This window comes from Ambystoma mexicanum, chromosome 1q (genome assembly GCF_040938575.1).
Source record: "Ambystoma mexicanum isolate Mex_15411 chromosome 1q, UKY_AmexF1_1, whole genome shotgun sequence".
In the NCBI taxonomy this organism is placed as follows: domain Eukaryota; kingdom Metazoa; phylum Chordata; class Amphibia; order Caudata; family Ambystomatidae; genus Ambystoma; species Ambystoma mexicanum.
In genome coordinates, this window is record NC_090922.1 from 765,547,049 (window position 1) to 765,572,203 (window position 25,155).

Consider the following 25,155-nt stretch of genomic DNA (forward strand, 5'->3'; position numbering starts at 1 on the left):
GAGGGGAAACGGTACCCTATTACGTTTTCAGGAATACCCAGCGGTCAATACCTCCTACACCAATCAATGATGAATACGATTAAGAAAAGGTGGTCACTAGTTGGGGAAGACACAACTAAAATTGAAGAAGTGGAAACGATAATAAATATTTCAGCGGGTGGGCATGCCATATCAAGGTTGTATGATGTGTTATTAGACAATCACTCAGGCGAGGATCTACGTACCAGGGCAGGATGGGAAGCAGAGTTGGGAAAGCCCTTTACGGACAAGGAATGGCTGAAGGTTACTGGTTATCACAAGAGGGTTTCCAGGAGCGCGAAACTGCAACTGCTTCAATTGTATTTATTTATTGCTTCAATTGTCTGTAACAGAGAGCCTATCTAACACCGAAGATAATAGCAGTATTTCAAGGGGCAGGTAGACAGAAATGTCCCAAATGTAACATGACAAATGTGGGAATGCTACATATGTTTTGGGGATGCGCAACTATAAGCAGTTCTGGGAAGATATTGCTCATAAACTGTCTAAAGAGGGAATAGAATTAGATGTCCAATCCCTGTTGGCCTGTATACTGGGACTCTTCCCGAGGAGCAAGAATAGGAAAGCACTTGGGAAATTGAAAAATTTAGCATATGTGTTAGCCAAGTGTGGCTATGAGTGGTGGAGAGATTTACAAAAATGGACAAGGGCGGAGACGGAAGTATGAAAACAGGCAATTAATGTGCAAAAACAAGATCCAGGAGAGGACATGTTACAATGGACGGAACTTACACGGACACTATTCAAGTCAGGAAGCTGAAACAAAGGAACATGCTCTCAAAAAGAGAGACATGACTTGTAATGCAGAAGGTAGTAGAACATGTGACGGGAAGTAGTACAGGGTACTATACAGATGCCAGTGAATAGGGTGGGAGGGGGAAAGGGGAAGTTAACGTTGGTGGAATGTAACATCTGTATACTGTTGTTAAGGAAAATAAAAATAAAATTAAAAAACAACATTTCTCTGTGACTAGTCTTTCTCTCTGCTTGTTGAATTGGTAAATATATTTAATGATCGAAATGATGTTTCACGCTAAACAATAAAAGAAAAGATGCACCACTGTTAACTGTGATTCACCTCCTTTCGCGGAGGTGGCCTCTCCTCATGTGGTATGGGGACGGCAGCTGCTCCTTGATCCAGACCCTGTGGGCAGCTATTTGAGGGACGATTACATGGGGAGAGGCGACCCTAAGGGGGGCAGTGAGACATTGTCAAATGAGACATGGTATCCCCCTTTTCCTTTTAGGGATATCCCCTCCATTCCTTAGGCCTTCATGACATATTGTTCTGTAGAAAAGTAAACAGCAAACCCCAATGATAATTCCCAACATATTCACGACTCAAGCTACACAACTGGGACGAGGAAGAGGGATAGAGGAATGAAGATCTGCAGAGCCTGGACACCAACAACATGCTCTAAATGTTGGAAGTAGTGACGTTGTGGCGGCAGCTTTAAAACCCCAACAGCTGTTGCAGGAAGGAAATAAACGGACAGGAGAAGTCGGCTCCCATTAGAAGAAGGAATGGCTCAGCGAGAGCCCAGCTGCACGCTAGACCAGCGGATGAGGGAGGAGCAGACCCAGTGCTGGCCAAGGCTGAAGGACTGCCGATAACGCAGAGAAAGAGAAGAGGAAGACTCAGAGCTCTCACGCTGCACATGCAGTAACAGCGGAATGCTGCCCTCAGACCCCTGAAGCCAGGGGAAGAGCAGAGAAAGGACGGGACACTTCTCCGACCTGCCAGCAAATTGCAGCAAACACGGAAGCTTGCGAGGGATGCCGAAGCAGCCACACATAACCGAAGAGCCCAGCTGGGGGTAGTGGGACACCTGGGCATGCGCAGCAAATGCCACGCACCATGGGGGAGGGCAGAGAGCCCTGTAGAGGTGAGGAAAAGTAACAAGCTGTTAAGGGGAGGTCTCTAACCCATTGGGCATTCAAAGCATGGCAAAGGCTGAAGTCAGTTGAGTTTCAGACCCTCACCACAAATTGAGAAACCTGTGAACTTTTTGGGAGAAGAATGACAGGATAGTAAATCAGGCCCTTGTGAGTGAACGTTTGTGAGAAGCCCTGGCACGATAGTCAATAGGCACTTGTGAAGGCAACTGGCAGGGGAGTACACCAGGTGGTGTGTGAGTCTGGCACCCACACGCAAAGAGTGGAACTTTGTAAGGAGAAACCCAAGGAAGGTAACATGCCCTAATATCTTGAACTGTATTCGTGACACAGTGAGAGGAGAATCCCAAGGAATATTCATGCCCTTAGGATTTTTTTATTGTATTTGTGACATTTTAAAAGAGAATCCCAACGGAAGATTAATGCCCATAGGATTCTGAACTGCCTTACATGTGGAAAGCACCTGGGGAAGGGAGTCATTTCCTCAGTAGTGAATTGCAACGCCAAGAGCAGAGGGTTATCCTCCTGTGCCACAAGGAACTTGAGTATTCTTTTGAACTTTTTTGTTTTGTTGGAAAGAAACCTGGGGAAGGGAGCCTTTCCTAGGAACCATCTAAGTGGAAGTCTTTTGCTGGAGTTGTACATTTTGTTGAACTTGAACATTTGTGCAATTTTCAAGCCAGAGGCAATACCCTTAACACTTTAGAGTTCATTTTAGTATGCAAGGGCTAGAATAGGATTTCGGATAAGTGGCATTTGTGCTTTGTATATCATGACACAGCACAGACCCTTAGTTTTACCTCCTAGAGTAGGAACAGTAAGGCATTGCCCAACCCCCTTTATTATTTGAATGAATGTTTGTAACCACAAACATGAATCCTCTGTGTCCGTGTCTCATTCCCGGGTCCTCACAGTGGTGCGATGCTGCGAGAAAGGTGTGCTGTCCCGACGCCATGATTGGAGTGTTCAGGGATATAGCGAGAACGAAGGCACCTGTGTCAAGAGGATGGTAAGGAGGGTCATCTCTTGAGTCAACATGGGCAGACCTATGAGCTTGCAAGTGCACACATACATATCTGCAAGCATATGTAAACTCATTACAGTTGTGTTTGTCAAAAACTTTATTTGCTATTTTCATTTGGCACTGTTGCAATACATGTCGGCTGCAAAATATAAATAGATAATCATCGGTATTCACAATATGTTGTTAAGTTTAAGATTCATTTTTACACAGCTTTGCCGAGCACACACGATGACTTATGTTTCATTTACAAGTTGTTCTGCCCTTTAGACATCATGAGGTGAAAAAACACACCACACAGTGCTTTGTGTTATTATAAATGCACTTCCTGGTAGCCATATGAAATAACCTCATCTGCATTTTGTCATACAAAATACACACAGAATCAAAACAGTGCAAAGCTTTATATTCTAAACACAACATGTTATTTTGAACAAAATTAGTAGCCGCATCTTTAATACGATGTGAAATCAATATATATGTATTCCATGGAGAATGTGTTTTTTTATTTAAAAAAACGGTATAAACAGATGTTACTGTCGTATTTGAAAATCACCCTTCTTGTAAATTTGCCACCTTAAAGAACAAATGTGTCTATTCACAAACTTTAGTGTTCTGAACCAAACACTGATGGGCTGTCATTTTTGCTGGAGTATGCTTTGGCCTTTTTTCGAGATGTGTCGATTCATTTTTGCAAAAGCAATGGAAATCTATGAGACAAGAGGTGCATGGTTATGTCCAGTTTCCTTGATGAGAAGATTAAGGCGTGCTATGGGACAGCACTATTTTTGGAGGCAGTTACAGTCATTGTTGATATTGTGCCAGAGTAATTTTTGCAAAAAGAATGATCGTCTATGAGAAACGAAGATACTGGTGTGGTCTGCTCTAGCGATTAAAACAAGAGATTAAGAACAAATGCCCACAAGTGAAGACTGGCTAGCAAGGAAAATGAGGGGGTTTGGTAAAATTGGCTTCACATTATATAATTAGCTGAAAAGCAGAGCAAAGTAGAGGTAAACAGATGCTAAGTTCCTGATGGGAAGACAGGAGGGTCGGCGATGGGAGACATAGCTGAACCACAAAACTGGACTGTTTGGGTAAGAGGAAGCAAGTAGCAATATTAATTCAATAACCGAAGCAGATTTCATTTGCATATGGGCCTAAAATGTGGCACTTTGCTAATTTTTCAAAACTCAAATTGTTTAGCTTGCTTCAATGGTTTTTTCAATAATTGTTTAGCTTTCTCCAATACTTTGGTGGCAGGACTGGACAAGAGGGCTAAATTGCTTTGATAGGAAGAAACAAACAGCTTTCAAATGCCTTCCCCATAGCAGAGTCAAACTGCCCATGGGCCTAAAAATGTGCACTTTGCCAATTTTTCTTTGCCAGTTCAAAAATTTTGGAAGCTCAAACAAGTCACTTTTACAATTTTTGTCATGCCAAAACATGTAATGCAACTGTAAGAAACGGCTAGACTGATTGCATGAAATGCATTCTAGCCAATTAATAATACTTGAATGATAAAGCAAGCATGGTACATGTTATTACTTGGCTAGAATGCATTTTGATGAAATCAGTCTAACCATTTCTTCTAACCATTTCTTATTGTGGCATGATACAGTAAGAAATGGCTAGAGTTCCTACATCAAAAAGTCAATCTAGGCATGTAATACCACTCATCATATTTGCTTTAAGAATAAAGCATTATGATAAGTGTTGTGACGTGGCTACACTGGAATTTTGATGCAATTACTCTTGACATATCTTATTGTCGCATGATATTTTTTTACTGCTCATCTATGATAAGTGTTATGAAATTACTAGACTGGCAATTTGGGTGCAGCAAGTCTAGCTATAATATCTTACTATGGCATGCCCATTTTTTTACGGATCATCTATAATGAAGCAAACATGATAAGTGTTATGTCTCTGGACTGGCCTGCATTGGAGCAGCCAATTGAAAAATGTTTTCTTAACGTGGCATGTCATTTTTAATTGTAATGCCAACAGGAGTGTGTTCTTAGTACGGGTACGGGCATATATTAGCAGATCAGTCTAGATATGTTTTCTTATGGTATCATTACTAGCATTATGCACAACATGAGTATGTTGTTATATGGGAATTCTGAAATATACAGGTGCAGCCAGCATTCAAATGTATGGGCACAGGCAGTGTGACCATCTTTTTTTATACTGGCATATATCATGGGGATGGCATCATAACAATTCGTAAGGAAATGCTCCTGTACACTGTTAATGACTTGCATCTATTGGATCTTTCCATCAATTATCCTACACAACTGATTGCAAAATGTCTGGCCTTTTAAACAAGTTTCCATAGACAGTGTGCTGTATAATGCACTATTTAACCTGTTATTAAGAAAATAAAAATTCAGGTGAAGGACTCCACGCCCAGACCATCCTTAGTTGTTTCAGGTTCCCTTGCTATGCTCGGTCACTCTTGCAAATTTGTGCCAAATATTTACACTCCACCAATAAAAAAAATCACCAGCCACCACTGGCAGTGTGAAAACAAACAAAGTGGGTTCATAGAACCTGCTTTATTTTTTGGAAATCACGCTGTAAAATGTGGCTTTCTATAATGTGCCATATTCGCAAAGGCAATACTGAAATGTAGTATTTGTCTGAATAAGCCAGACAGAGTAGATGGTACAGATGAGATACTTATCCAGAGTCAACTTGTTTGTTTTATTTTCCTGAAGCCAATCATTTTGTGCAAAAATACTGCACGCTTTGAAGTTACTGTGTCCTAGAGTTTGCCAGATCCAAGTACAATAGTTCGTATTCTATCATATTTTAATGCATAGCACTTCATGTCTGACTTCTGAAACCTCCTGCATTTAAACACTGTAAAAATAGGTGTTATTAGTACAAAATGTACTTAGTGTATCAACCTTAGAAAGATGAAGGACTGATTCAGCCTCGCTGAAATATGAACATGGAAAGTGCAGGCAGGCACTTGTCAGAGATGAGCTTTTAACTCGCTGAGTTATCCAATTGTGACACATAACGCTTTTGGATCGATATTGCAGTTAAAAACATTTATCAGGATATCCACTCATCACCCTCTTCTGTCCCCTCCAGTCCTGACAAGTGCAGCAATAACTGACATAAGTTATCAGTAAATGGACATTTGAGGCTATAGTTTCATATGCAAGCTTATGCTGGATCTACTTAGTTACCTTTGTCATAACATGACCTCCTCCAGGGCAGCACCTTGGTGAAAATGTGCTAGGTGTCTAAAAAGTCTTATGTCTGCTTTAGGGCCGGTTTGGTATTATAAGAAATATAAGCTTTCTTATGTTTTTACACCCGTCAGTCACTTCAAGTGATGACATCGGTCTTATATGTCATTTCATGTGATGCCACCAGGGTCAAAGGTCATATGACATGACTTCTTGTGATGTCATTGGGCGTGTGATGTCACTTCCTCTACCACTGGCATTTTGGTGAATCGACATCCCTGTTAGCAATCCCGTTCACAGGTGCCTCTCTTCTGTGAACAAAGTTACTTATGCTGTCATGTGTTGGCGTGGCTTCTCCTGAAGCAGTAATCTTTTATTTTCTGCATTTGCAGCGCTACTGCGACATTGCTCTCCCACCTGTCAAGTGGCGATACTACCCTTAGAAGGGCTGGTCCCCACTTGAACCTCCACAGCCTGCTCTTTCATCCCCCTCACCAATCCACACATTCAAAAGGGGGGAATTGATGAGATGACAAGAGGGGGTCCCCTCTTCACATCCACACCACTCTATATTCCACTCACGTTGCACCATCCAAGTGCACAGTCTTTCCTTTCCTGTTCACATCACTTCTGTTCCAGCTTCTCCTCCTGTGTCCCTTTTAGTGACTTCTCCTGCCCATCCCCCTCCTTTGTGTATGTTCGGCAGTGCAGTTGTGTGCAACAAAGTCATGCAGCGATTACTTATGAAGTCCTTGTTAAATATATTGTTTTTTGAGAGATGTAACTGTAATATTCAATGGGCATTTTGTATGAAGCGGATGTGTTGCAGGTAAAATATTTCGTGGTTTTTTGGCTGTTGTGGAATTGTGTACGGCTTTATTTTGGTATACCAAAAAGAACATGAAGAACAAATTGTATTGGCCTTATATGTTGTCATTCCCCCTAGCTCTGAGTTTTTACTGGGGGTTTGGGAGGGAGTAAAATAGGGAGCATGAGGCTTGGGGTGTAAGACGAGGGCATTAGAACTGGAGAATTTGGAGCCTGCATGGTTCCACATAAAAATTCAGCAGTGAAATGCAGTAAACTGTCCACCACACTGATTTGTCACACATCCTCCAGCTGCGCATTGCCGATCCATTATCTGTTAAAATGAAATCCACTTTTTCAAGTAATCATGTAAGCAAATACTTTCCACTGAAAAGCACTTTGCATACTTTTATCTCACAACGTGTTGGAGTGTCTCTAGGTGTCCACCCCAGGTCCGCCGTACTTCTTCCTCCCACACAGTGGGCCTCATTACGAGGTTGCCGGTCAGGTAACAACGGTACCGGTAAGATTGCCGGTACCATTGTTACCGGACCGGCAAACTCTGAGTTGTGCCGCGGGTGCCTTTCATTCTGCCAGGTCTGCCCTGGCGGAATGAAAGGCACCCGCGAGCACAGCATGCCTGTAGCACCGGCACCGTTATGAACGGTGCCGGTGCTACAGGCATCCCCATTCCCATTGAGCCCTATCGGGCTGAAATGGGAATGGGGATCTACCGGCACCGGCACCCGCGAAAGGGAAATTACCTGGACCGGCGGGGTCGGAATACCCCAGTAATTGTCCATTCGCGCGAGCCGGACTTTCATGCCGGTATGGAGGTAGCCTTGCCGCTCTTACAGGCAAGGCTACCTCCAACCTTGTAATGAGGCCCACAGTGTCTGCCTTTAAAACACGACACAGAGACAGGTTCAAAAGTACTTCTTTATTCTTCCCATGCCTGCAGACAACTGACACGACACTTCACTTCCACTCCCAAGCCCCCCCTCTCCCCCCACAACTAGACCATGCTGTAAGACACTACAACCTCCCCCTGTTTTAAACGGATGGCCCACTTATCCCATTTTTTTTATGAGTCTGTGCGGCTGCACTCTCGCTCTGTGGGGTATCTGTGAACACACTCCCTCCTGAAACTCCACTTAACTTCCAGGTATCTCCTTCCCACCACTCTTGGAATCTTCAGCATCTCCTTGATAGGAACCATCTGGCAAATGAATGTCCTCTGCTTTGTGGTCGGGTCTCTTCTCCTTGTATTTGTTTGATGTGTGAGGAGTTTTCGGGTCATCTGACAATAATCTCCTTGCGCTGTTATCATTGATCTTTTCTTTTGAAAAATCACAAAAGGTTCTTCATGAAAAGCCTCTGAGTGCTTGTGCGGTTGAGCTTAATGCACCACTGCCACATCACCAACCTCTAAACTCGTTTCCTGTGCTCGCCGGTTAGTGTCTGCGTATTTCTTCATTTTCGCGTTTGCTTCTCTATCTTTGTTTCTCATCTCCTCATCTTCTTGATATGTCTCGGACTGTTTTTGGAGATAGGGTTTACGAGTTTGCATGTTGCGCCTGAATATCACTTCTGAGGGACATTTCCCTGTCGTGCTATGCAGTGCGCTCCTATAGTTCCTCAGCAACCGATACAGTTACTGCTCAAATGTCTTGCCCGTGAGGGCTTGTTTTAGATTCACCATAAACCTATCCACAGTCCTATTTGCCTGGGGCAATGACGGGGTAACTCATCGAAGCTGGAATCCTGTGTACTCCACAAACGTCTTGAAGTCTTGTCCCATAAATGGAGGCCCATTGTGTGATTTTACCACTTGTGGAATGACATACGCAGTGAACATCAGGTCCAAGGCAGGGATGCTGTGAGTTGCTGCCATGGACGCTACTACTTGAGCTTCTGGAAATCTTGAATATTCATCTATGGCCACCAGTACATATGGGCCGCCTTCAATCGGCCCAAAGAAATCTATTGCTATCTCCTCCCAAACTCGTTCTGGTATGGACGTCATCTGCAGGGGAACTGGATGCGTTGTTGGTGATATGACGCAGCATATGAGACACCCTTTAAACAGATCTACCACAGGCATATCAAAATTCCGAAACCAGACTTTTTGTTGCAGGAGTCGCTTTGTTGACACAATGCCCCTGTGCCCTTCATGCGCTAGTTCCATTACCTGGTGCTGCAGTGTTGCAGGTATGACTGGTTTTCTACTTTTGAGGAGGAGGCCTTCATTTGACATGGCAAGCTCTTCTTTGACCAACAGGAAGTTCTTGATGTCACTTTGGACTGCCTGTGATTACATTTCCCTGCTCTTAGCTTGCTTCCACTACCCTGATTTGAAACATTTTCTGATGATGCAGAAGGCCCTATTATGTTCCGACTCCCTCAATATTACTAGACTGCCCAGACCTTTTGGAGCTGCTTGTTACAATAAATAATGGATGTATCTGTCAGACACTGATGGTTCCGGAACTTCTGACTTTATTGGATGCCCCACTGCCAATGCTAGTAGGCATTTTCTCCTGTGGTCGTCCATGAGGCCCAGTGCTCCCACATACACATTGAAGTGCCTGACCCATCTTGCCCATCTCCGTTCCATGTTGCCAGTATCTGTCAGGTCAGATACTGCTGTTAACTGCAGGGATGGTGCTTCTTGTATTCTTACTGGAAATGGGTTGGGTGGGGGTTACAGCCACTGTGGCCAGAATGTCGACATCCGACATGTTCTTGCTTTGCTTGTGTATTGTGCAGCACTGTGTGATGATCAGGCCTGTACTCCTTTAAGTGTCGACCTTCTTAAATCTCCTCCATTTCATCTAGTTTCTTTGGATTTGCATGGTTGGTACTCTACTTGTTGCTGGGCCCACTCCTGCTCTCACCTTCTCATGGTGCAGCTCATCAGCTGTTGTGCATGTCACACACTGCCACGCCCGCAGCTTGTTTTTTTGATCCGGTACTTGCCTGAGCTCCGCTGCTTCTGGACCCTCATTGGCACAGGCACACGTTTCTCCACTTCCTCGCCTGTGTTGGGGGGCCCCACCCCAGCTACACTGTACTCCTTCCTCCCACATGGTGTCTGCCTTTAACACACGACACAGAGACAGGTTCAAAGGTACTTATTTATTCTTCCCCTGCCTGCCGACAACTGACCCGACACGTCACTTCCCCTCCCAAGCCTTCCCCCTCCCCCACAACTAGATCGTGCCATAAGACACTACACAACGAAGCATGGCTCTCCTAAAAACCTAAATACTTTTTATAGTTCATGTGTCTCGACCTCAACAGGAAACCAATGTTCATTGAAAAAGGAACAAAGTGCATCGTTTCTTCTGTTTCTTATATTTCTTTTCTTAAGAAAAAAGGATGGATTTACTTTCCATATTTATTTTAAATCCAATTAACTTTTCTTTACAATACAATTTTGGTTTAATGAAAACCAATTGTCGTTGTAGCAAAGCAGTGCTTGTAATTTCACGGGAAAGTACTATGATAAACAAGCTGTGGTTAATGCATTAGTCTACTTGAACCTTTGAAATGCTAATGTGCCCTATGTGGGTCTTCCAGAAATACCATAGATACTGGGTGCCAAAAGCCAACTGGGTGCGTGATTTGGCATCACGTGTCTTCCAAAAGCTCTGCTTTCGCATGGCTTCCATCTGCTGGCCATATTGCAGCCAATACTTATTTACTAGAATTCTTTGGCGTCGCTGCAGGCTACATCTTTATGGTATGTTACGATGCACTATTGCTCCATCCTTGCGGATTCCAGGCTGGGGATCTGGCTGTTGGAAATTAATTTCAGACAAGCTTAGATATTTTCCACTTTGGAACCTCGAAACGGAACTTGCTGTAGTGCCAACAGCTTTCCATTAAGTTGGGTGAAGCCCCAAACACTTCTTGTTGTGCTAATCTCTAGGCATTGACAATCGCTCTCATAAAGTACAGCTCAGATGTGGTTTGGCGCAGTGTGTGCGCTGTATAAATCCTGGTTGGTTTTTCCATTCTTCGTTGACATTATAAGAGTAGGTTTTCTGTAGCGAGAAGCTGGGTACAATAACATGAAATAAAAGACCACCTGTTACAGAAGGCCACATGCAAGGGCGTGCACTTCTGAGGTTTTTGATTTTTGCTATGCTGAATGATGATGGTTTTCTCTCTCCGAAAGTGGGCTTGGCTAAACAGGCCAGCCTCTCTCAAAATGCTCAGTCAGTGGCGACCCGCATTCTTTTATTGGAAGAGAGTAAATATGTCCCACAAATATGTCAAAGCGACCAAGGGAGGGAGCACAAACCAAGCAAAGGTGGCTTGTGGGGTTTTCCTTGAAGAAATGTATTTTCTTATTGGATTAAAATGGTACATTACATAGTACACTTTCTATGAAAAACTGGGTAAAAAGCCAAACTGTTTGCATTTGGTTGTGTAGGGTAAGTCCAATCCAAAAATACAATAGCCCAAAAATGCCAGTCTAGCCAGGTAACACAACCATTCATGCTTGGTTTATCATAGATGCTCAGAAAAAACGTCATGACACAGTGAAAAAGGGCTAGACTGGCATTCCCAAAAGGCCATTCCAGCCAAGGAACAACATGGTTGATGAAAGAAAGGGTGATGATTTTTTTAAAAAACTGGACATCTATGATAGATGCCCAGTGAAAAATGCATTGTTGCATGCCACCACCCCTGCCCCCACTCTTAACCACACCCGCTCCAGCACAAACACACACGTGCATACACATTCACACAACACATTAACACAACATTCACTCACTCATTCACAAGTGCATCCATTCACCATACACTAACTCATTCACGCACACATTAACATTATAGTACAAAAATATAAAAATCCTACCTGCATGCAGCTTCGGTACAGAGTGAGCTCTGCCACGGCCTCCTCTCCTGGCTCCTGTTAGCACATGAGCAGAAACCAGGAAGCAGAACAGGAGATAAAGGCAGATGATACAGCGTCTGCTCAGCTTGTTTGTGCGAGGGAGCGCAGGAGTGCCCCCTCGCATACACACGTGCAGTTCCCCAGCCAGCATTCCCAATACGTCATGCAAGGCTTGAGAAGCAAAGCTGGGGAACTGAACTGTCAAAGGGAAACCGTGCTTCTCTTTGACAGTTCAAGCCAGCCCAGGAGCGCTAGTTGGTGGGCACCCCCTTGCTCATTATGGACAAGCAGCCCCTGTGCTCCATGCTAAAAAGTATAGTTTACGCATGTGTACCTTGCTGGGCCCTGACTGATGACGCACCAGCAGCTCCACTGTGATTCTGCAACATGGCGGCAAGAGAATAACATGCACCTTCCTAAAACATCCGTCAGCCACAGGCTGCCTAAAGTACTGGCGCTCCTGCTGAAAATACCTTTAACTGCATAACTTTATTTGCCTGGCAACAGAGCTTTTGTTAAACATATATATAAAGCTATATCTGTTTTAATATAGTGGCAGATGAGGAAGTACATTTAAAACTGCCAAAATCCATTACAATGTAATTTATTATTTCCACTTGGTTTCCACTGGACTTACAGGGCAGAGTGCATTGCGCCTGGCCTGGACGCCCCTATGGGGTGCTCATCATCTTTCCCCTCTCTGGACATTTTTCCATTTCTCTTCCCCACCCTGGGGCTTTCTCCATCTTCTCCCACTCTGGGTTTCTTTTCCTTCTTCCTCCCCACTCTGGGGTATTCACAGTTTTACCCTAATCTGGGGTTCTTTCCTTTCTCACTCCCCACTCTGGGGCTTTCTCTGTCCTCGCCCGCTCTGGGTTTCTTTTCCTTCTTCCTCCCCACTCTGGGGTATTCACAGTTTTACCCTAATCTGGGGATCTTTCCCTTCTCACTGCCTACTTTGGGTCTATCTCTGTTATCTCCTTCTCCGGGATTCTTTTGCTTCTTCCTCCCCACTCTGGGGTTTTCTCCACCCCTCCCCGATGTGTGTCTCTTCTCTGCCTTTCTGTCTCTTGCTCTCTTTGTTCTTGAGCATCTTACCCCACCCCCCTCTGTGGTGCTCTTTGTCTTTTTTCCCTCTGGGCTTGTTTCCGTCTCACTCTCCACTCTGCGGCTTGTCTTTGTCTTTCCCCCTCTAGGTGTTCTCTTTCTTCTTCCTGCCCACTCTGGGGCTTTCTCCACCTCACCCCACTGTGGGGCTCTTCTCTGTCTTTCTTTCTCTTTTACCTGCCTCCCTCTGTACTTGAGCCACAGGGTGCCTGCTTGCCTCGAGTAGTGCTCCTCAGGGGGGTTGTTGGGTCTCGCCGGCTCTCCTGCCGTCGCAGGATCCCTTATGCGACACCAGTTGAGCTCTGAGTCAATCGTCCGGGCATGGGTTTAATTTTAAGGGGGGGGGGCTGGGGTGTTTGTCAACCCAACTTTTATGGCACATCATTTTGTCCCACCCATTTGGCATGGAGGGACCCCTTTCATTTAGATGTCATGCCTGCCCCCCAACCCCTGACATTTTCTGTAAAGTTCCTCCATTGCTTCCCGGACTGCTCTCTGGTTCTCGTAACTCGGTCAGCGTGAGTCACTTATGCAACTCTTCAGCTGGTGATCGTGACGGCTTTCTGGGACTTCTCTCCCTGGTTCTCGCAGCTCGGTCAGTGTGGGGTTGCTTATGCAGCTCTTCATCTGGGCTCTGCATCAGCATTCCAGGACTTCTCTAGCTGGTTCCCGCAGCCTCTCAGAGTTGCTCCGGTAAGGTCTCTGCTGCGCCTTTCTGAACTTTCCTGGTGCGGTTCATGGTCCTACCCGCCGACCCTGGAGTTCTCTCGTTCTGCCCAGCCACTCCTCCCTGTCCTGGTTAAATTCTGCAGGGCCTGTTAAGGATCTTCTGTGATTGGTTTTCCTAGGAATGCTCCTCCTATGGGCTGGTTCACTCATCTCTACTTGTTCCTCACAGGATATTGGACATACCTAGGGTCAGAAGCCAAGTCATCCATTAGTGAAGGGATGGTGACTTTTACCCCTATGGGGGGTCTCTGTCCCCTAAGGGGGAGTCACCTCAAGGGGGATCCTGCTTAGCCTGTGCCCTATCAGGTATTAAACATAGTGGGCTCACCACACTAGTCCCAAAGGGGTGGCTTCGCCTTGGGAGGAGGTAAAAATCTCCCTGGATTCAGCACAACAGCCTCTGTCCATTTTGTTCCCTGGTGTCATTCACAATGTTTCTTGCAAGATCGCACTGCTGAATGTTCTCCTGGTGGTTGAGCGGTTGACCTTATGTGGCCACTGCATGGATCATGTCTCCAAGCTGTCTCGGGCATCTTTGCTGTTGCTCTGATTTTCTGTATCTGGTCGCACAATTTCTCCCTTAGTTGGAGCTAGTCCAGAGGGTTTTTAGGTGCTAACCTTATCTCAATACCTTAAACTGGCTGCCTTCTCGGCTGCTTGACATTCCACTGCATGCCCATCCCTCCTTCTACTTCTCCCAGATAAAAGTATTTTGTCTGTCTCTGTCTGGTCCTCTACCTGTGCCTCAAGGAAGGTCTTCCTCAATTGCCTCCTGTTTACTTTCCTCTCATCCACCTGTGTCCCCTTCATCCTACTCCGGCTGCTTCTCTTCTAGGGCTAATCTGCTTTCCCCTATCTTCTCACTCCCTCTGATATCTTCTGGCTCCATCCCTGCTCAGGACTCTTATTTTATTACTTCACTTTCTCTGGATGTATCCCTTCTTCTTCTACCTCCAACACTGCTCGTATTTCCCCATTCTCCAGAATCACCATCCTTTCCTGCTCCTTCAACTCTTCCTGTACTTTTATTTCCTCCTGCAACTTCAACTCCTCCATCTTTCAAAACCTCTCCTACACCTACAACTCCTCATCCACCTGCATTTCCCCCTGATCTTCCAACTCCTGCTACACCTCCATCTTCCCCCGACTCCCCATGAGCCTTCAATGCCTCCTGCACCTTCAAATTTTCCAGGAACTCAACCGACCTCCTCTCCTTTATCTTCTGCTCGGCTCTGCCTCTGCAAACTCCAACACTACTTCTTTCCCAACAGGTTTTTTTTTTAATAGCGTTTTCACCCTTCCTTCTCAACCAGCCTTGCAGCAAGGACTTTCAGTCAGGGCCAATCAATTACTCTCCTCAGGGATTGGTTTGACTGTGCTTGCTTCTTGCACTCAGTTGTGTCCAGTTTGATTTCACTGGCCCAACGTAGACCAAGCATACAATCAGCCATTTCATCATCTGGGATGGAGTAGCAACATATATGCACACTGACAGAAATGCCAAGCTCTGCGAGAAGAGCCTGCAGTACTCATGTCTGATCTGAGGTCCACAATTGCTTCTGGTGAGCTCTGAGATGAAATTTGCACGAACTAAACACAGGCTTGTGAGTCCTGTGGCTTTCAACTTGGCATTTTTAGTCTGCTTTCTTAAAGGCCGAGTAGCTGCTGCATGAGCCATATGGCAGTCCTATGCCCAACGCCCCCGTTATATGGCAGTCAGAGGATCTTCTCCATTACACCACTTGCCCGGAACATCATATAGCGGGTAGTAGAGCCGAAACTCTGACTCTACCTCACACAAAATGGCTAAGCAGGGGACATCATCAACATCCTTCGTTAAAGTAATACAGACGTGAGACCTGTATGGATATTTTTTATAGAAAATGTATAGTTTGCATTCTTCATATGTCTTGGAAAAATTGTGAGCATAAGTTTGGACTCCATGCATCATCATGACTTCTCCAAAGCTACAGAAAATGTGATCACTTCACTCCCATTGCGATGGCCTCTCCAAGCTCCCTGCATTAATTTCAAGACTAACTGCATAATATAGATGTCTTTCATGGCACTAGACAAGACTACAAAAAGAAGCAAAAATGAAAAGAGAAGAACTCCAAAAGTAAGGGTCAACTAAAGATGTGATTCAACGACTTGCACTATGATACCTAAAGCATTCTTTAGGTGCAAGGGAGAAGAACAACAGCTCTGGCACAAAATCTGTACATAAACATAGGAAGAAACACAAGTGTCCAATGGTTATGGACACTGTTATATATATATTTAGCAAGCCAAGTAGCAATGCATGACCTCAGCAGATGAAAATGAAGGATTCCCAAACGATTCCTGAACCTCTGTAAATGTAAATTCCCACAGAGAGCAAGGTACTTGTAGGGAAACCCTGTGCGGGGCAAAAACCCTAATGCCGTTTCTATATATATCCCACAGAGGGGAGTGGACTTCAAAGGGCCAAGGCACCGGTGGTAAACAGGTTTTGACAATGTTCATTCAGTACAGCAGGAAGTAGTAGAAGAAAGCAAGCAGCAACAGAGAGGCTGGAACAGCGTGAAAAAGTAAGATAGGGTTTAGATAAGAATGAGAGAATAGAATTTGCCACGAACAAGGACAGTAAGAATTAACTTACTAAAATGTCGGGGATACGAGAGTAGCGAAGCGTCCGGCATCAGTTCCTGTCTTCCTTTGACAGTTTCGATGGTACAGAATGTTGCATATTGACATCAGCCGTTGGATGTATTGGAGAAGAAACTGGAACGGTGCATGAGGAGACGGGATCTAGAGAGGAGGATCTTGTTGCAGGAAAGAGGAATCCTCAAGGTGCTCGCTTCCATCGGCACTACAGGGGCCATTTCCCGCAGAGGGTCATAACTGACACTCACATCCCCTGCACACTATCTAAAGTTGGAAAAACAACTCAACAGTTTATTAAGTTTTAAGGTATTTGATGACTAAATAAGTGTAACAATATGATGGAGCAAACACATTTTAATGTCTAAAAGAAATCCAAATTGAATTCAAAAAGAAAAGCTCAACGCGTTTCAGGAATCAGTCCCTCAATCAGCAGCATATGCATTACATGGGGTTTCATACGTTCTTAAATTCAGTCTAGAAAAACAGAGATAGTGATTAATTCAGTATTATGTCACTTAATCAATAAGTTATCCAATCATTTTATAAAAAAATTCCTATATGTGTATAAAAATAAATGTACCTGATCTCGGACAAAAGCAATTACAGAGTGGAATAAAGCAGACAGATTGTCACCAATCTATAAAACAGGGGAAAATCACAAAAAGATTCAGAAGGGTACAAAGTGACACTATGGATCAGAGTAATGAACCATTCCAGGCGTCAACTATACTTTCATTTCAAAGCTTTCCTTACTAGGTCAATACAGGTAACCAAATGTATCCACAAGGACATTCAAATTATACAACACATGTAGACAAATTGAGTCAGGACTACTCAAAACCTAGATTATCTATTCATCCCCATCTAGCAAAAACTCGAGTTCTCACCTCCAATAGATGGTGACATGGAGAAGTGTATGTCCATTCGTAGAAACTATAGAAAAAAATCCAAGAATATACAACTAGAATCTGATATAACCCAAAAAAAGGGGCATGGACAAAACTAAAATAATTACACAGAACCGTCTTTAACCACTTACATTGATGGTAATGATAAGTATCCAAACAAATATATGGACAAAGTAAGGCTACGTGTCAAGAAAATGGCTGCTATTTAGACTGTCAGCGTAAACCTGCGTAAATGACATCTAATGTCATGATGTGCACCTGACGTAATAGATGAGAGTGTATGAATATTAAAACTAACCAACTTAAACAATATCCGAACACGGCTGCAATAATTAGGACACTGAATATGAAGCACTGATGTCATAAGAAGTGCAGATAAATGGCAACATGGTTGTGTTTAAACGTCAGACAACATAAAAAGTGTCTAATGTAGAGGTAACGATTAAATAGAAAGTAATACAAGCCAGTCTTCAAAGACTCCTACACACTACATCATCGAGTGTGAGAACACTAGATCACAGTGATGCGCAATATGGAGTCTGCAAGAATGTCTCTAGGGACTGCACATAGTTCTAAATGCACGTAAGACACAACCAAGCATTCCTATAACTCACTGGAGTATTTGAACAGAGAGCATGAATGTAAAAATGTTATAATAAATGTAAGCCATAGATTCTGATGATTAAAATGATAATGTAGATTGATTGAGATAAATCATATTTCCAATCTTGATGACCAAAACATGCACTAAAACAACCTATTTAGCGATTAATAATTTAGAGAAACTTATAAAATGATTACATAACTTGTTATGCTAGTGATGATTATAATGAAGAGCAGTAGACAACATGTTGACAGACAATATCCTGATTATGGAAAAATTAGTAAGGCAATTATATTGGATGATATCAAACCACTAACATCAGATATATTGAAAAAAGGCAGGCCTGCCAATGTAATCATATCTAAAAACACGATGTCACAAATGTATTAAAGCATTATATCATGTTAAAAACAACATATTTGTACATCACGGGAATGTGTCTGATCATATACTTTTCACTTTGCATTATGTGCTCATGTAACCAGAGCAATCAGCAATTATAAAAAAGGTAGTAGATTGAAATCCTCATTCATCCCTGATGGATCTAGGGAAATTAGAGCATTGATCCAAAACATCTCTCTTTGTGGCATGATACAAGCAGGTTTCCCACCCCTCGATGGCATGTGAATGACCTCTAGAACCACATATCTCAATTGTGCAACCAAGTGTTTATGCAAGTCAAAATGGTGAAAAACAGGTGACTTCTGATTTATTGTACAAATGTTAGATTTGTGTTCTGTGATTCTTTCCTTGGCTGCGTGACAGTTTGTCCCACATAGAATTTACCACATGGGCAGATCAACCCATAAATAACATTCTTGGAATCACATGTGGCGTAATGTTAGAACTTGATCTTACGTTCAGGGTTTGGGTACCTAATGTGGCCCTCTTTGGAGAAATTGTTACAGTTGCTGCCACGTAAACGTGGAAAAGTGCTATGTTTAGGTTTCTGGAGGAATATCTGTTTCGAGGTAGCACCTCTTTCTGCTTTGACCAAATTATCCCTAAGGTTTCTGCCTCGTTTAAAAGCAAGCATGGGTGATTTAGGAGACAGTCTAAATTTGACTGAATGTTTCGGTATGAGTGGGTACCATGAAAACATTTTGACAACAGCATTTGCAAGAAGTGGTGCTTACACCAGCCAAGATTTAATAATCCTTAAACCAAAAAATGTGGAATTTCCTTTTATCCACCCGATGAAATATTCATCACAAAGCTTTCAGGTTGCACGTATCTTAAAGAAAAATTGGAGACTGATACAGATGGATCCACAATTGGTGGAAGGTTTTGCAAGGCTGTACCCAAAATGAGTTTTCTACCTTTTATTGGCCAATTCTGCTGTTGCTGGGTACTGGTACACAAGAAGGAGTTGCCATTTGCACCATTAATGTTAATTATTTCAGAATGTGTCTGATATACTCACTTCCATTATGCCTGATTTTAACGTACAAGTTTCCGTTTCACACTCAAGTTTTAACGATTCCCTGAAATCTTGTATAGGGTGCTCAGCTTCTGCCTAATTAGAGGGATCAGAAAAGCTTATTGGTCATGTCTCTCTGTAGTGCAATGACATTATGATTAAGGTTTTCTTTGGATGAAAATGCATACTTACTATTTTTGCAGATGGGTTGGTGTCCTATAATGCTCCGTCTGGCCAGCAGTTGGTTTTGCCTGAAGGGACTATCATTTACCTGAATGATTCGATCTATGACGGAGCAGTTGGATACAGGTAGGTTACTACTAACAAACATGAAAGTGAAGCATATAGGACATTGATCATAATTGAGATGTGCTGTCGGCCATTTGAGAAGACAGACTCAATTATGGCTGCACATTGCAACATTTGGGCATATTTGTTATATTAAAGGATCTTGTAACATGCAAATGTTTCCATATCCAGCTTTAGTAATGACTGGAGTAGTGTTGGGGGATGATTGCTTAGTTGAGGTGCTTAACAAATCAGCAGTATATGAAAACAAATGAAATGAGTGAGGTTTAGTGGAGGCCTACGGTTTTTTTAGTGGCAGAGTATGTATTGACAGTGAAGTAGGTTCTAGTCACACCTAGCATATTAGATCTGTACTGTTGCTTTAAGAAAAAGCTATGGATAGACTTAGTTAGTTAGTGTACAGCATAATCAATTTTAGCTATGCAGACACTATGCCCATATTAAAGAATTTCGGAAGTGGGTAACCCCCGTTTCTTACGATGACCACATTGTGTCTGTGTAGAAAGTATACAGGTGATTGGCCGTATATTCCGTATATTCCATCTTAGCATTGGGGATACTGAATATACTTTATGGCACCGGGTCAAATTATTAGTGCCATTGGGCCAACCACTTACTATGCAGTGTGCATTGAATATTTATTATAGATAGTTAAGTAATATGTGAGTGTTCTTGGGTTTAAATGAACCACTAATCCAAAGATACCCTTATACAATGTGTATTTATTCACAAAGTGCATATATCCTATTTCATTCAAGAAGTGCCAACATCAGCCTATTGGGGCAGATGCATATGTTTCCTCCACAATCTGTTTACAGGCATGTGGGTCCAATATACAGCAACAATAGAATAGGTATGTAGACATAAATATGGGTAGTGACTTATTGTGAACAAACACTGATTGACAACACAAGAGGATAATACCTGCTGGAAACATTCAGTGGAACACAGGACATTTTATATAATGATGTATATGAAAACCTGTATGATGATGACAATATTGATACATGTATTTATGTGAAACCATAGCATGATATATATGCTGCATCTGTGTAAATAACAACTTTGGAGGAGCATTCGTTTCTTATGCCTTGAGAAAGCCCACAATTGGGTGGGACATATGCATGTGCCCCAGTAGGATGAATTGGCACCTTTTGAATGAAATAGGATATATGCACTTTGTGGATAAATGCACATGGTATAAGGGTATCTTTGGATTAGTGGTTCATTTAAACCCAAGAACAAGCGCATATTGCGTAACTATCTATGTTATAATTGACTGTGCGATGTGACCATCTCGTGAATAACAATCTATGTTAGGTTTCTGCAGCTTAATTGTTTGCATAACAAAATTGGAACAAAGTAACTTCAATAACAGAATAGTTGGGTGGCGCACTGCTTAATGTTCACCCTCTACAATTTAAATATTTGAATATTTAGTAGGCACAATTTGAAGAGGTGGTATGCGTGTGTAAATATGCTGCAGTTTTGTAATGCATTCACTGTTTCTTAGTGTATTTGTTGTATCTTAATAGTACATTTAAAAGTGTCTTATCTTTCAATAATATGTATCCTTCACATATTTATTTCTTTGGATCTGTAGAGCTCACTAACAGCCCAAAGGCATCGAGGCGCTGTTGCATGAATTCGTCTTAGTTATAGTCAGACTTGTTTGCTCATTGTGAATTCACCTAAGTTTGGTACACATTCTGTCTCCTGATCTGCCTCTTATATCAGCATGACAGAGGGACTTGGTCAGCTCACTGATGGAGTATCCGGCCTTGATGACTTCACCCAGACCCATGAGTATCATGTCTGGCCTGGCTACGACTACGTTGGGTGGAGGAATGAAAGCACAGCCAACGGCTACATTGAAATCATGTTCGAATTTGACCGCATCCGGAACTTCACTACCATGAAGGTTTGGCGCCCCTTAGGGAGATGGATGGAATCGCATACTCAGCCAATTGCATTGCTTGCTTGTTTCACTCCTGCTATCTAATTCTCGAAGCATAGTCTCACATACACAGCATTGTCATTTTACGTCAATTGGTTACCTATTGTATATGCATTTCGTAAGGTCTTTCCTTCTAGAATAATTAACATGAATTGCAATAAAATTGCCTGGATGGTGTAGACAGTATGGGTAAGGAAGGAAGAAGCCATGGAAAAATCGATTTCAAGGCAGAGGGAGGACTATGCAATTTTGTAAAATAGTGAGTTTCTGGAGGGCAGTGAAAAAGTGGTGAATGTTGTGACCAGGAGAGAGAATTTGAATATGAATTATAATGATAATAATAATAATAATAATAATAATAATAATAGTTATAATGATAATACATATGCACATGAGATATAGGATTACACCAGCACTATATAAATTGATGACCGATTGAGCCATAAAGTGACGGGTGGTGCACAAATGAGTGTGGTGCTGCTCTCCTTCCCTGAAGCTGTCGCGCCCTGCCTGCTTGGAGCGACGCTGCTGTGATTTCTTCTGGCTTTAACATGCCCAGTATTGGGACCAGCCCATATTGACCAGGGGTAAGTAAAGAATCTGGAACTGACACTCTTCCAGCCTGGTCAAAGCTTTGCAGGCATGAGAGGAGGAAGATTAGAAGGAGGAGGAGATCAGGATGTTCCGTGAGTTCCATAAATTACGATGCACTATCTGTGCTGCCTTCCTGGACCTGGACTCAGGAAGGTGTGGCAGATGCTGAAGGTTCTTGGTTAGCCAGCTCGGCTGCTACAGGGGCCTATAGAGGGGGTTTAGAGCACATGTAGAGTTGCTGGCACTGCAGTACCTGCGAGTCTCTGCACTTGGCTCAGTGATACTAAATAGATCTGTAGAGCTGCAGGCAAGCAGCATATGGGTAGGCTGAAGTTACCTGCAGGCACTGATTTGCGCATAACGATGAATGTGGTTATAGATCTGGGGTGACATTTGGTGTAACTACAGGATAGTAGTGTTGGCGAGGGTTTTTCAATGCTTGTGTATGTGATGGATTGCATTTGAGTTTGAGGAAGTGGTGCCCCGGTCTGAAGGCTCCCCACTGAACCCTCTACAGGCACCTTAACCTCTTGAATGTCAAGTCTAAGGAGCCTGTAATATTTCTGCCTGGGGAAAATTGCTGGTTGTATGTTAGAGTGAAGAAGCTTACTGAACCTGTCTACAACCATTTTACGCCCCCTCTGAAGACTTTGGTTCACTTTCTGACACTTTCCATGATACATCATCCGCCTATCCGTCAGTTACCCGTTCTTTTTGAGCTATTCAGTGGTTGCAAAGGAGAGACCCACCCCTTCTATGTGTATTTATTATGCTGATGCTAATTTCTTGTTGTTGTCTCGTTCATAACTCCTGCGTTTGTAGATTGCCCACACCACAGCTCTTTGTACCTTCAAGTTCCTTATTCCTTGTCAATGGGCCTATGATGCCTAGCCTGTGTGCGTTCCCCTACTTGACCATGTGATATGTCTCAGACCTGACCATGTTTTCTGTCCCTGATCGGACCCTATGTGCTGTCCCCCTATCTGAGCCTGTGTGCTGTCCCCTACCTGACCCGGCGTGCTGTCTCTGATTGGTTTGGACCCCATGCGCTGTCTCCGTTAGGGCCCAGTGGCTGTCCCCAATTTGATCCCATTTGCTGTCTCAATCGGCCCTAATGTGCTGTCCCCCTACCAGAGCGTATATGCTATCCCTTTACATGAGCTTGTGGTCTTTCTACATTCCAAAGACTGTGAGTTGTCTCTTGACTGTGATCTGTCCATATGTAAGAGTCTATGAGATGTTTTCATACCAGAGCCGGAGATGCCATATCCAAGCCTGTGAGTGAACACCCTCCTCCTGAGCAATTGGACACAACCTGTGGCTATCCTGATCCTGGGTGTCCACTTTTGCTACAGACATTACATGCAGACAGAAAAGGCAATTTCCAGTAAAGGTCTACCACTTAAGAATTCTTCACAATGGTATGTATTTTTTCAGGGGCTTAACGTTGACATTTATTTGATTTGATTTTTACTACATGTGCGCCATACAGAAAAAGAAAAGGAAAGAAAAGAAAAAGGCGTGCAGGAAAGGGGAGGAGAGCCTTGGAATGGACAGAGTGTAGTATTAAGAGGTTGGGATACATGCTGCACGAAGGAAACAAATGGGGCACAATTTATTTAAACTGCAGTGCAATAAGCACCTTCTTGCGAAAATGTTTTAAATATCTTCAAAAAGATTCCAATGGGTTTTAAGTAGAAGATGTTGGTTGCTTAGGAATTAACTATTCATTTGGTCATTCAGGACTTTATCTTTCAGGTTTATACATTTCTTGTGGTTCTGTTCACCTTTGATGGCCTTGGGGATGTTTTTCCAGACAGCTTGGCTTTGAAGAAGCAGGCGTTTGTTTCCTATTGTGCTTTTCTTTGACCGCCCAGTTAGAATATTTCTTGGCTATACAGATCTGAGGTAGGAGGATGCCCGATAGTGTGGTATACTATTGCTTAGGCAGTCTGACCCTTTTTTGCCTCTTGAAAGTCTTGTGGATCATGCTCAGCAGCTCGAGGTGGATTCTTATATTGACAGAAAGCTGGTCCTGTTACGTAAGGCCAAACATCAGTTTGGCTGCTCTGTGTATAACCAATTGGCGATGGTTTATCTGGCATTCAGGGAGTCTCAGGTAGAGTCTGTTGCAGTAGTCAGTTTTGCTACTTACTATTTACTGGGTAAATGACACCTTGTGATTGTTGCCCAGGTTTGGTTAGATTTGTTTTTACTACATGAGGTTGGAAAAGTGTTGTCTTGATCACGACATTGATCTGTAATGGAACTAGATTCCTAGTTTCTTTGCATGACATCTCCTGGCTCCTACCAGGAAAAACGCTTAAGCTGTCCCTTCATCTTGAATTCTCATACAAGGACCTACTTCGCCCAAATGCATGGATTGCTCACATATTGTGTTACATTTTTTGTACATCTGTGTCCTAGCAGCTGTTGGGAAAGCTGGCCCATATTTTTCTGTTCTAATGTAATTTTCTGGCCAAAGTGGGTATGAGTAAAATAAAACTAATTGAATTGATGTTATATTGCGCAATTTAATGGTGCTCAGTGTGTTGACCCTGCTAGGACAAAGGGCTGAGTCAGCCCTTCTATAATTCAAACCTGTGACTGCAGGACCACATGCATCTCTGAAGGGAGCGCCTAATTCGCGACACTATCTTAACAGCATAGTATATGCATATGTGGACAAAACATTGCAGGCAAAAATTGCCTAGAATTAAAGTGTTGGATCAGGAATTCATGTTGGGAAGATGTGGTCATGAGTGCCTGGAGATAATAAGCAGATAAACACAAACACCAGGGCACACCTATGTTTTGGAAAAGAATTTAACAAAATTAATTTTAAGTAACCTTTTTTAGATTGAAGATTGTTTGCGGTGCGGGGGAGAAAAAGCTCAACCTTGGAAACTAGGTTGGATAAATGAGAGAACAAAATGTGGTTGTTCCTAGAGATTTAGGAACTCCCGTCCCCTGCACACTATCTAGTATCTGTGGAGCAGATCA

The 25,155-nt window shown here is 43.1% G+C and overlaps 1 protein-coding gene across 1 annotated transcript in view; it reads left to right on the forward strand.

Annotated features, from left to right (window-relative positions):
* Positions 1-25,155, forward strand: part of DDR2 (discoidin domain receptor tyrosine kinase 2) — a 1,291,881-nt gene that overhangs the window by 523,812 nt on the left and 742,914 nt on the right. The window contains exons 6-7 of the mRNA XM_069641352.1: positions 19,496-19,601; positions 21,339-21,522. Coding sequence (XP_069497453.1) covers positions 19,496-19,601; positions 21,339-21,522 — 290 coding nt within the window. The remainder of the gene's footprint in view (positions 1-19,495; positions 19,602-21,338; positions 21,523-25,155) is intronic.